A 13,689-nucleotide genomic window follows, 5' to 3' on the forward strand; every position below is an offset into this window, starting at 1 on the left:
AAGTTTTGTTGTTGACTAGACTAATGATTTAGACTCAGCCTACACAGCCTCTGTAGAAGATTCCAAGCTTTGGCACCAAAGACTTGGTCATGCCAACTATAGATCGATGGACCAGCTAACCAAACAGGATCTGGTTGAAAACTTTATCAACTCAGTTGAGAAGGAGGAGGTTTGTATGTCAGCTAGGAAAGTAGGCCAGGCTGCCATTTCCTTCAAACAAGGCCTGGAGAGCGTCAGAAAAGTTGCAGCTTGTGCACACTAATGTGTGTGGCCCTATGAAGACTCGGTCATTGAATGGCAACAAGTATTTCATTCTTTTCATTGATGATCATTCGAGATTTTGCTGGATTTATTTCTCGAAGCACAAATCAGAAGTGGCATCAGTGTTTTGGAAGTTTAAGGCTGCTGCAGAGACTGAGACAGGTTGCAAACTAAAGAATTTAAAGTCTAATAATGGAACTGAGTACACCTCAGCTCAGTTTCAAGCCTTTTGTGATGAAGCAGGCATCAAACACCAGCTCACCAACATCTATACACCTCAAGAAAATGGTGTTAGTGAAAGAAAAAATAGAAACTTGATGGATATGGCCAAGTGTCTACTGTTTGAGAAGAATTTGCCCAAAACTTTGTAGGTTGAGGCAGTTAACATTGGTGTTTACATTCAAAACAGGCTCCCAACCAAGGCATTGAGTCACAAAACTCCATTTGATGCCTGGATTGGGTTCAAGCCATCACTAACTCACCTAAAGGTCTTTGGCTGCATATGCTATGCACATGTCCCAGCTGTAAAGAGGGACAAATTATCCAAGAAGGCTCAACCTGGTATTCTGGTAGGCTATAGCACAGTCAAAAAGGGCTATAGGATCTTGGATCCTTCAACAAACAAGGTGTTAGTAAGCAGAGATGTGGTTTTTGACGAGAAAGCTTGTTGGAATTTGGAGAAGAGTGAGCCAGATGCAGTTTCTGAAGAACCTATGGCTGATCAAATTGAGTCTGATCAAAATGGTCCTGAGGTGAATGTTATGAACCATTCAGAGGGACTAGACCTTTGGCTGAAATCTATGAACGAGCACAAGTAGCCACAGTAGAACCATATTGTTTTGAAGAAGCTGAAGTTGAGGAAGGATGGAAACAGACAATGGCTGAAGAAATCAGAATGATTGAGAAAAATCAGACTTGGGAATTAGTTGAAAGACCAGCTGATAGAAAGATCATTAGGGTGAAATGGGTCTATCGAGCCAAACATAATGCTGATGGCAGTTTGAACAAACTTAAAGCTAGGCTAGTTATAAAAGGGTTTAGCCAGAAGTATGGCTTGGATTACCTAGAGACTTTTGCACTAGTGGTCAGGCTAGACACCATCAGACTGCCGGTTGCCTTAGCAGCACAGTTATAATGGAACATTCACCAGTTTGATGTTAAATCTACCTTCCTCAATGGTTTTCTTGAAGAAGAAATTTATGTTAACCAGCTACAAGGCTTCGAAGTGGCAGGCAAATAACACATGGTGTATAGGCTAAAGAAAGTCTTGCATGGCTTGAAGTAAGCACCTAGAGCTTGGTATAGAAGAATCGATAGCTACTTGATCAGTTTAGGGTTTGAAAAAAGCATTAGTGAGCCAACGTTGTATGTTAAAAAGGAAGGAGCTGAAACTCAGCTCATTGTATCTCTATATGTTGATGACCTGTTGGTGACAGAAAGAGACCAAGCAATGTTGGCAGACTTCAAAGCAAAATTGGAGCAGAAGTTTGAGATGTCTAACTTGGGATAAATGCCCTACTTTCTAGGCATGGAAGTGAAACAATCTCAGCAGGGAATCTTTCTAAGTCAGAGGGCTTTTGCTATGAGGATCCAAAACAAATTTTCAATGTAGAATTGTAAAGCAACAAGCACACCAGTTGCTGTTGGAGAAAAACTATCAAGCCAAGGCAATTTTGAACAAGTTAATAAATCTGTCTATAGGAGTCTAGTCGGTTGTTTGCTATACTTGACTGCCACAAGGCCAGATATAATGTTTGCTGTTAGTTTACTCTCATGATTTATGCATTGTTGCAATGCAAGTCACTTTAAAGTTGCCAAGAGAGTCCTCAGGTACATCAAAGGCACTCTCTACTATGGAATGTTGTTTAGAAAGGCTGAGTGCTTGAAATTGTTTGGCTATATTGACAGTGACTAGCCTGGCTCAATGGATCACATGAAAAACACCTCAGGGTATGTTTTTACCCTTGGTTCGGCCATATTTTGCTGGAGTTTAAGGAAACAAAGTGTTGTTGCTCAGTCAACTGCTAAGGCAAAATATGTGGCAGTTGCTGGAGTTGTCAACCAAGCCATTTGGCTGAGAAAAATTTTAGCTGATTTGAATCTGCACCAAAGGGAAGCAACAGGGATCATAAGTACAATCAATCTGCTATTGCAATTGCAAAGAATTCTGTCTTCCATGGGAGAACAAAACACTTTAAAATTAAGTTTCATTTTGTTAAGGAGATAGAGCAAGCTAGAGAGGTGGCGCTGATTCATTGCAATTCTGAAGATCAAGTTGCTGACATCTTGACAAAGCCCCTTAGTGTGTCGAAGTTCATCAAATTAAGAAGGAAAATGGGAGTTTACAGTATCGAAACCAATGATGAGTGTTGAAGTTGGCTTCCATGCTACACAAGCAGCCAAGGAGCAGCACATGCACACTCGAGACCAACATGCAGTAGCTGAAGCTCAATGTTGTTGTCCATTTCATTCTTTTTTTTGTTACTTTAAATGATATTTTTTAACTTAGTTGAATTATAACTAAGTTGTTAATGTACTTAATGTATTTTGTTGACATTTGAGCTGACAAATCAGCTTTACTAAGTGAGCAAGTTTTGTTTTTCAAGTTTCTATGTAATTAGTGGAGTTAGGTAACGTTTAGGTAATGTAAGCCTTACTTTGATCAGCAAAATGTCTGATATTTGTATTGGCATTATGCCATTATTCATGGTTGAATGAAATTCATCAGATTTTCCCTCTATATACTCTCCATTTTATCTTTGTTTTTTGTTCTTAGTCTTGACTTCTGTTTTGTTTCTTCTGCAAGTCACGAGCCTTGCTGTTCAAACCTCTGTCTAAAGGCTAGTTATTATTCATAGCACCAACAATTTTCTATTCATATTCTTTTAAGTGTTATTATGTGAAGTATGTGAGTTGGTGTGGAGTTTCGGTTTAATTATTTCAAATCCATTTATGAGAAAATCGTATGATAAATACTTCTCCGGCAATTTGAAGTGTTTTAGGAATTGACTTAGCATTGGGTAAGCATCTGAATACCTTAGTTTAGGGGTTGTTTCGTTGGAGTCATTCATTTGATCTAATGCCCCGATTTAGTTTGGATCGAAGATTTTGATTCGAATATTGTGCAATTTGATTAATTGTTTGTGTGGTGATTATTGTCTACAGACTTTGGTGCTGCTATTGTGACAATAATTCAAAAAACAGTAAGTGTGTAACTTTAATCCTAAAAATATATGAAGGCCTAAAACCAGAAAGCTTATTATTGATGCCACACAATCATGTAGGCCACACGGGCTGGGCTAAGTAGGCCGTGTGGACCCATTTTCAATAAATTCAATTATGGTCGTATTTGAAGTGTGTTTCGAGTTTAGCTAATTCGTAGGGGTCTGTTATGTGTTATGTAGGACTCTGGTATATGAAATCTATGGTATTGATATTATATGTGTAACATCTGAAAGCATGCTACAGTATAAATTTTGCATTTGATCTGTAAATTTAAGAAATCTGTTAAAGCATGATTCATCTGTATGTGTCTGAGTATGTATTATGTTTTAGCATATGCACTGGGGCGGGATAATTATGTGATGGAGGAAGTGTTGGCAGTTTAATAATCTGCTATATCTGCTGCATTATTTCTGGCAGCCTTGTCTGCACATTCTGTATAGTGACATATGGTCACTTATCTAGTGTGTGGGGTTGGATGGGAATTTATTACCCTAATTGGTGTATAGAGATGGATGAAGATGGTGTGTAGTAGATGAGGGTAAGATCTGCATCTGTAACACCCAAAACTCAACCTAGAAGTTTAAGCCGAATTTAGAAGGGTTACACCAACGTACTGAAAATTGATTTTGTTGAGTATTCAAAAACCATTCAAAACTTTACTTGATTTGTAGCAGAAATCTTTTCAGAATTAACTTTGAAAATAAAAAATTCATTTTAATTGATTTAGATGATTCTGTAACTCTGTGTTAGAGATTATCAATTACTGACGAAATTAGCCAAAACTAGAACAAGTTCAAAAACATATTACAATTCCAAAAGATCAAATCATATTTACATTAGCGTAAAAATGACCCGAGCTCCAATACACCGTCCAATCCTAAGTTAGATGTTTACCTGCATAGACAAAGATAAAACAAAATATAAGCTACAAGTATCGCGCATAACCAAACTCAAATACAAATAAACACATCGTAACATATAATTCACAATAATGCAGAGAACTTAAGAACAGTTGTATAACCAGTATGGAATAGTTCCAGAGTATCATAGAGATTTCAACAATGGTAGCATAGTAGAACAAAACTGAACAGAGCAAAATAAACAATTCAAAATAGAGCAAAACCGGACATAATAGTACAGAACAGTGCAAAACAAAACAGAAATTGTATGTCGATGTCGATCCAATATTGTTTTTCGAAATCAATCAGTTACACACCAAAATAGAGTTCTCCAGAACCCGTCCAACCAAATCACACCAACAGATAACTGTAGATAATGCCACCTAAATTTACAGTGAATCTGAAAGATCAGAGACATGTGGTCAAGCCACTATATTACAGTCAAGCTGTCATAATAGTGTTATGGACAAACCACCAAATAATGTAAATTAGTAAAAATCTAGAAACTTCCTTTTTTCACATCATCTCAATCTCATGCAATATGCCATGGCATGCAGATATAGAGTCAAGGTGGTAACCATATAGGTCATGTTATCGTACAATAATAGAATTAGGAGGCATGGGAGTTCATGCTTATAAAATAGATTTACCAAATCTCAACAGATCATATCAGATTGCCATGAAATCATATGTATGATTATAAGTTAGAATCAATACCAGTCAATTTAACATATTCAGATATACCATATTCTAAGTTACAAAGTAACACAGGGCGTACCATCAGACTTAATAGAATACAGATCGTACCTGGATGAATCGCATACCTTAACGTATCCAAACAAAGGTATACTATACATTAGCCAATCACCATTTCTAGCTTATATCAAAATAGACAAGCGTACGGATAGCAAATTCTACATTATAAAATCAACAAATAGAGAGTTTTATAGTTTAATACAGATCATACAAATCTTACGGAAGGCATATGTTCATATCGGATGACGTTCACGGCCGAAAGGAAAATTTTAGAATATTTGTCCACACGCCCGTATAGTTTCACACGGCTTACCCGTGTGACTCTACACAGTCTGGCACACGCCCGTGTGCTTGCTCGTATGTCCTATACGGCTTGACACATGCCCGTGTCACCTATTTGTGTGGTTCTAATTCGCAAACAGTGAGTTACACAGCCTGGACACACATCCGTGTGATTGGCCTGTGTTAACTCTACACAACACATAGCCACACACGGTCTGGGCACATGCCTGTGTGCCTCAAATTCTTGTGAATAGTAAGTTACACGGCCTGCCATACGGTCATATGGTGTCAACAGTTTATTTTTTATGACTAAACTTGAAATGAAAATTGGGTTTTCGGTACCCACCTAAAACAGATTCAATGTAGAATCAACAATGATGAATTCCCGTCCCTAAAGGACAAGTAATTTCCAAACAAGTGATGAATTCGCTGTCATATCGCTAAAAACTAAATTCGCTGTCATATCGCTAAAAACTAACATTCCAAAATTGAAGTTACTTCAAAGAACTTTCAACACCAAAAGTTTAAATCAAACTTACCAGTCAACAAGAACTAGAAAGGAGAAGTCAGACCCCGTGCAGAATCAGTGTAATGTAACATAGCAAAAAGAAAGGAAGTTTGAAGAAAAGAAATCATAACGAAGAAAAATTGAAGAAATAGCGGGGAAAGAAGGAAACAGAAATGGGAAAAACTAAGTGCCCAGGAGGTTTTTGGAAGTTTAATTACTGAACCAAAAATAACTACCATGCCAAGTAATTCAAAAATAAAACATTCCCTATTATTTTCGTGGGGATTCGAACACAAAACTAAAGGATACACAGAAGCTTAACCATTGAATCAATAGACTCATTCTTATCATCAATTGACTGAATTTAATTTATAACTCACATGTCCAAAAATAAAGTTTAATCAAAAGTAGCAAAATTTCAAGAGATAAAATTCGAACCTAGAACCTTTCATACATAACCAGAACACTTAACCATTGAACCAACTCAATTCACCTATTAAAAATTTCCAAAATATAACTCAAAATCGATGGATGACAAATGTTGGTTTCAAAACTCAGTTTCTTCTAACCCGATTTTTGGGATGTTATAGTATCTATATCTAATATGTGTAATATGTTGCATCTATATTTGATCTATCTGCCTTATTGCATCGCAAGATATATCATGTTTTGTATCTATTCGATCCATGACTTATGTATGATTGTTTGCAATCTAATCTGTATGTATGGGCTAAGTTGCACACTGAACTTTATTAGCTTACCATATATTTTTATTTTCTTAGGTAATCAGCAAACTTAGGATTGGATGATGTGCGGGAGCTCGGATTGGATTTTCAATAGTAAAACGGTTTTTAAGAGACTTATTGTCTAATATGGACTTTTTGGACTGTTGGTACTTTTGGACTTGTTTTTCGATTTTTGGTTTATTTCGTTTGACTTTTTGATATAATTAGCATTTCTAAAATGTAAATTATGTGTTTTCACAAACTGAAACCACAATTTTCAAAGTTAAAAACTTAGAAATTTCCGTTGCAAAATAAAGTAATCACTTAAGTGTTTTTTTTATAAAATAAATAACTTCAACGAGAATATTTTTCTAAAAACTTGGAAGAGATTTGCCAAGTTAATATTGTCGAAACTCACTTTTTTCTAGTTAAAAATCTGGAATTCTAAAACAAGATTTTGTAATACCTCAAGATTCAGCCTAATGTCCAGGTCGGGTGTGGTAGGTTAAATTAATTTACATTATATCAATTTTTTTCTAGTTTTCACAAATGCTTTAAAAACTATTAGAAATTTTTTATTAGTATCATATTTCAATTATTAAAACAATTAATAGATTTTAATTATGTTAATTAATTATTAATTTGTGTAATGTTGCTTTCCTTTAATTAGATGAAGTAAAATTACTTCGCCGTAATCTTTCCCACGCTAAGCATACTACTCCCGGGCAAGGTCATAAGAACCATTGTGAATCCATCCCACGAAAAATCTGCCTCTATGATCCACGGCAAACACACAAGTTGAATGCTCTCCTTTATTTATTTAACCATGCCGCATACCCTTATAAGCTCAGCTTGGCCCCGGTGCCCCTTTCCAAGGCTCTCCCGTTTAATTAGTGACGCTACCTCCTCCGAGCGATTATATTTAATGTTATATCGAATATATTAAAAATACTTGGATTATGATTTAAAATTTTTTATTATAATATTTGAATTATTAAATAAGTAACAATTAATTTTTTTACAAAGTCAAGTTATTTATCAAAAGCAATAATTGACGTAATGATAATTAATTTTTTTATCATATGAATTTTACATATCTTTAAAATATTTTATTATTTTGTTAATAATTAGATTGTTTGATTAATATAGATTTTAAATTATGAAAAAAAAATTATTTTATATCTTTATTTTTAATTTTTAAATATTTTATTTTATTTTATTTTAAAAAATAAAAATTTAAACATATCATAATGTTGAATTAAATAAAATAGAATTAATTGAAGTCATTTTCCATATTTCGTTCTTAAATACGTACCATTTTCACATTTTTTAATAAAAAAATCCTATCGATTATCTTGAATTATCAGAGGTATATAAAAAAGTTAAATCATTAAAAACATTTAATTTTTAATTGATTTTCGCATTCAAATTTTTTTCCTCAGTTTTCGATTTTTCTCTTTATTTTCCAAGAAAATATTAGAAAAAAATAATAGTTGAATTAGGGTTTGTAAACTATTAAGATGTAATCCAAGTTTCCTACACCTTTTTTCAATAATGTTAGCCCTACATTAAGCTCTTTAACAACTTTTGTTATTGGTATATAAAAATATTGTGAAATAATTTCCCTAGACAACATCTTTGCATTATTGAAATTTTTAGCCTTCATCTCCTTCATTAATCTCTGTTCTCCACAGTGTCCATCAATGATAATTTTCAAAAGCTTTTGATTTTCTAGTTCAAATAATCTTCCCAGTTCATTCCAAAAACCATTCTGTACAAAAAAGAATTATATAAATATATACAATTTTTTCAAAAAAAATGAGTTTGAGTGTAAAAAATATATTACACTTTGGGTTAAACTTGGATTTTATTTAACATTAACATATAAACTGAAATTATTCATCAATGGACTAGTATCGTAAAAGCTCATGTCTTGTACAGTAAACTCATCGTCTCCCATTAAATTATAAATTAAACTGAAAAATTAAACCATGATTGAGGATATAGCATATATGAAGTTAAAAATTAAGAGGTGGGAGGAGGAAAACAAAAAGGGTTTAAGAGATGTGGGGTTGGTTGATGGTGGTGATGAGATACTGAGAAAGTGAGGGAAAATTGAAAGGGGGTTAACAAAAGAATGAAAGAAAAAAGATCGAAGTGTAGAAGTAAATCCAGAAAAAGAAAGAAAAAGGGAAATAAGAAAAATATAAAATAAAAGAAGAAAGAAAAAGAGGTCCAAGAGGACGTTATGTGGCGGCGTGCAATTGGTTAGTAGTACCACATCAGCAAAAAATTAACGGCGTTAGATATCAATCTGGGATTAAAAAAAATCATAAGTATCAGTATTAGAGAAATGAATAAATTCATGTACTAATTTTATATATCTGGACTGGCTTTGTCGTTGGAGTTTGTTTTTATCTGCATAGCTGATCTTAATTGTTTAAGTATTCTTCATATTAGTTTTATTATTAAAAAATTAACTTTTTACTAATTTTTTATATTATTTTAAAATTTCCCATCGATGTAGTTTCAGAAAAAAAAAAACTCATTGATTAAGGAATAAAAAAAAAAAAGAATGAAAGCAAAAGAGGCCTAATCCTTAATTAGACAGATAATGGTATGAACACCCATAATTGATTTGCTACAATTACTTTTCTTATTTTCTTGCTTCATGTAAAACAATCTTAAATAATTAAAAACATCCATATGGTATGAATGCTCATATTCCATTCAAGTTGGGTCTTTATAAAGAGGCCTTTCCTCAGCTATTAGCATTCAGAATTACAACAACAAAACACAATCTCATTTGCTCTTGCTTCATATTTCATGATTACTATGTCAAGTATGAGGTCTCATAAACTTGTTTTATTTTTTGCAATATATTGTCTTCTTCTTCAGGAGAAATGCACCGATGCTAGCCAGTGCAACGAGAGTGAGAGAAAAGCGCTACTTGAATTTAAGCACAGCCTTCAAGCTATGGATTTTTTAGGCGACGACGCCCTTTCTTCATGGATAAGTGAGGAGTGCTGTCTTTGGGATGGCGTTTATTGCAGCAGCTTTACAGGATACGTTGAAATGCTCGATTTTGGCTACCAATCCCTGGTTGTAGCAGGTACAGTTAGCCCTTCACTGCTTAAACTACATCATTTGACTTCTTTAAATTTCAGCAGTAATGATTTTAATGGAAGTCTCATCCCAGAGTTTTTTGGTTCTTTGAAAAATTTGATATTACTGGATCTCTCTAATGCTAATTTTAGAGGTCCAATTCCTTCTCAACTTGGAAATCTTTCAATGTTGGAGACTCTTAGATTGGGTGGCAATAGTAGAGTTTTCAATGTTGGAAAACTTGAGTGGCTTTCCCATCTTTCTCGTTTGAAAGAGGTTGATCTCAGTTTCACTTACCTGAGCAATGCCAATGATTGGTCCCAAATCATTAACCATCTTCCTTTGCTTCAAAAACTAAATCTGAGAGATTGTGATCTTCCAAGCATCTCATCTTCTTCTGTTTCCCTTACCAACTCTTCAACATCTCTCAACACTCTCGATCTCTCTGATAATAATCTCCCTTCTTCTGCCATATATCCATGGTTGTTTAATGTTAGCAGCAACCTTGTTTCTCTTGACCTCTCAAGTAACCAGTTGAAAGGTCCAATTCCAGATGCTTTCGGGAACATGATGGCTATTCAAGAACTTTATCTGAGTGATAATCTTTTTATATTAGCAGAAAATCAAGTTAGGGGCGATTCTGGGTAGAATGAAATCGGAAATCTACCAGATTTTAGGGTTCTAGATCTTGGGTACAACCTTTTAAATGGATCCATAAGCAAAAGCATTGGACAACTTTCCAACCTGCAAGTCTTGCGGCTTGCAGGGAATTCTTTTGATGGTGATGTGATTTCCGAAGCTCATTTCTCAAAATTTCCGAATTTACAGGAGTTGGATTTATCGTACACTTCTTTGACTTTAAAATTCAACACCGGATGGATTCCTCCTTTTCAATTGAGTCAAATAAAGCTTTGCTCTTGCAAGTTAGGGCCACGTTTCCCAGATTGGCTTCGGACTCAAATGGACTTCCTACTGGTTTTGGAATACCTTGATATTTCTGCTTCAGGAATTTCGGATTCTCTTCCCTACTGGTTTTGGGACTCATTACATGGATTAAATTTCATAAACATGTCTTTCAATCAAATCAGTGGTACTTTTCTAAATAAATCTATCGCCGTAAGACATCTAGATCTAAGCTCTAATAATTTCTCAGGACCATTGCCAAGTTTTTCTTCAATCTTCATGGAGAGCATTAACCTTTCGAAAAACAAGTTTACTGGTTCAGTATCTCAAATTTGCAATATTACAGCCGAACTTTTGGAATTGCTTGATCTCTCAAATAATCTATTTTCTGGACTGGTTCCTGATTGTTTTAAAAGATTATGGTCTTTAACAGCTTTGAATTTGGCTGATAATAGTTTCACAGGCTCACTTCCAAGCTCCTTAGGATTTCTGACTCCTCTTGAAATGCTCAGTTTACGTGGTAATAAATTCTCTGGAGAATTACCTTCATCTTTACAGAATTGTACCAAGTTAAAATTTTTGGACTTGAGTGATAATGAATTGTTGTTGGAGCAAGAGGCAGCAGCAGCAAGCTTCAGCAGAATGCTTGTTTGGCAAGTCTCGTGACTTGTAGGAGAAACAAAGCAGAAAAACTCAAATGGATTTTTAAGTAAAACTAAAAATGGAGAGCATATGGATGAAAACTTGTTGAATTCATTCCTTAACTTAAAAATGGCACAAAGCCAATACATAAACAAGTTTACAATCTTGACAAAACAGTAGGTTGACCTAAACTTCACCTACTACCACTAATACACATAGTAACTTGTGCTAATTAGCTTGAACAAATAAACAAAGCTGATTTATCAGCTCAATCAACATCAAAATTACATCAAGCATAAACCTAACATAGTTATAAAGCAACTAAGTTACATTACTTTAACTTAAAATTAAAAAATGAAACATAAACAGCTTGCTGACTAGATGAACCAGCAACTTCTGCATGTTGAGCCTTCGATGGTCTTGGTTGCTGCATGCTGACCATTTCTTCAATACTCCTCCTTGGTTAGCATGTTGCAAACTCCCATATTAGCTCTCAGATGTTGAAACTTGGAAACACTTAGTGCTTTTGTTAAAATATCAGCAATTTGCTCTTCAGAATTGCAATGTATCAGCTTAACAACATGAGCTTGCTCCATTTCTCGAACTGCATGAAGTTTGATGTTGAAGTGCTTGGTCCTTCCATGAAAAACAGGATTCTTTGCAATAGCAACTGCTGATTGGTTGTCACACATTATCTCAGTTGCTTCCTTTTGCTCATGATTTATATCTTTCAAAATTTTTCTAAGCCATATGGCTTGATTGACTGCTGCAGCAGCAGCCACATATTCTGCTTCTGCAGTCGACTGAGCCACTACACCCTGCTTCTTTGAGCTCCAGCAAATCATAGCAGAGCCTATGTTAAATGCATAACCTGTAGTGCTCTTCATGTCATCCAAGGAACCAGCCCAATCACTGTCACAATATCCAACTAGCTTCAAGTTCTCAGCCTTGGTAAACTGCATTCCATAGGACAAAGTTCCTTTGATGTATCTTAGAACCCTTTTTGCAGCTCTAAAATGACTTTCATTTGAGCAATGCATAAACCTCGAGAGTAGACTCACAGCATACATTATGTCAGGTCTAGTAGCAGTCAAATACAACAAACATCCAACTAGACTTCGATAGGTTGTTTCACAAACCTTTTCATGCTTGTCTTGGCTCGAGAGTTTTTCTCCAACAGCAACTGGTGTGCTGGTTGCTTTGCAATTCTCCATTGAGAATTTGTTGAGAACCTTCATAGCAAAGGTCTTTTGACTTAGCCAAATCCCATTCTTAGCTTGAGTTACTTCCATGCCTAAGAAGTAAGACATCAATCCCAAGTCTGACATTTCAAAGTGCTGTTGCATTTTGACTTTAAAACTGCTTAGCATCTCATGATCTCCTCCTGTCACCAGTAGGTCATCGACATATATTGAGACAATGAGCTGAGTTTCAGCACTAGTTGATTTAACATACAGAGTTGGCTCGCTAAGACTTCTTTCAAATCCTTGACTGGTCAGATAGCCATCTATTCTGCTATACCAGGCCCTTGGAGCCTGTTTCAAGCCATACAAGGCTTTGTTGAGCTTGTACACCATTTCTTCCTTGCCAGACACCTTGAAACCTTGAGGTTGATCCACATAAATCTCCTCTTCAAGGAATCCATTCAGAAATGCTGATTTTACATCAAGTTGGTGTATCAGCCACTGTTTTTGTGCTGCTAAGGCAACTAGCAGTCTGATAGTGTCTAGCCTGGCCACTGGTGCAAAGGTTTCCAGGTAGTCTGACCCATACCTTTGACTGAAACCTTTCACAACCAATCTAGCCTTTAACTTGTTTAGGCTACCATCAGCATTGTTCTTTACTCGATAAACCCATTTGACACCAATAATCTTCCTGTTTGTTGGTTTATCAACCAGACTCCAGGTCTGATTCTTTTCAATCATTCTGATTTCTTCAATCATTGCTTGCTTCCAGTCCTCCTGGTTTTCTGCTTCTTCAAAGCAACTTGGTTCAACAGTAGCCACTTGTGCTCTTTCATAAACATCAGCCAGTGATCGAGTGCCTCTGATTGGAACATCATCTACATCCATTTCAGGTGTGTTTTCATCATTTTCAACTTGGTCCACTGCCAGATCTTCAGCCACTGCCTCTGGTTCAGCCTTCTCCCAATTCCAGTGTCCTTTTTCATTGAAAACAACATCCCTGCTAACCAATATCTTGTTTGTAGCAGGTTCTAGAATTCTGTAGCCCTTCTTAACCAAGCTGTAGCCGATCAGGATCCCTGCTTGAGCTCTTTTATCTAGCTTGCTTCTCTTCTCAGCTGGAACTTGAGTATAGCACAGACAACCAAAGGTTCTGAGATGAGCCAGTGATGGCTTAAACCCAAACCAGGCTTCAAATG

General features: G+C 35.5%; 1 protein-coding gene across 1 annotated transcript; it reads left to right on the top strand.

Annotated features, from left to right (window-relative positions):
* The first annotated feature begins 1,138 nt into the window (after positions 1-1,138).
* On the top strand, positions 1,139-11,330 carry LOC107947947 (receptor-like protein EIX2). The gene is made up of 3 exons (XM_016882445.2): positions 1,139-1,372; positions 9,555-10,405; positions 10,481-11,330. The coding sequence occupies exons 1-3, from the start codon at positions 1,139-1,141 to the stop codon at positions 11,328-11,330; spliced, it is 1,935 nt and encodes a 644-aa protein (XP_016737934.2).
* The last annotated feature ends 2,359 nt before the right edge of the window (positions 11,331-13,689 follow it).

This window comes from Gossypium hirsutum, chromosome A04, assembly GCF_007990345.1.
Source record: "Gossypium hirsutum isolate 1008001.06 chromosome A04, Gossypium_hirsutum_v2.1, whole genome shotgun sequence".
In the NCBI taxonomy this organism is placed as follows: domain Eukaryota; kingdom Viridiplantae; phylum Streptophyta; class Magnoliopsida; order Malvales; family Malvaceae; genus Gossypium; species Gossypium hirsutum.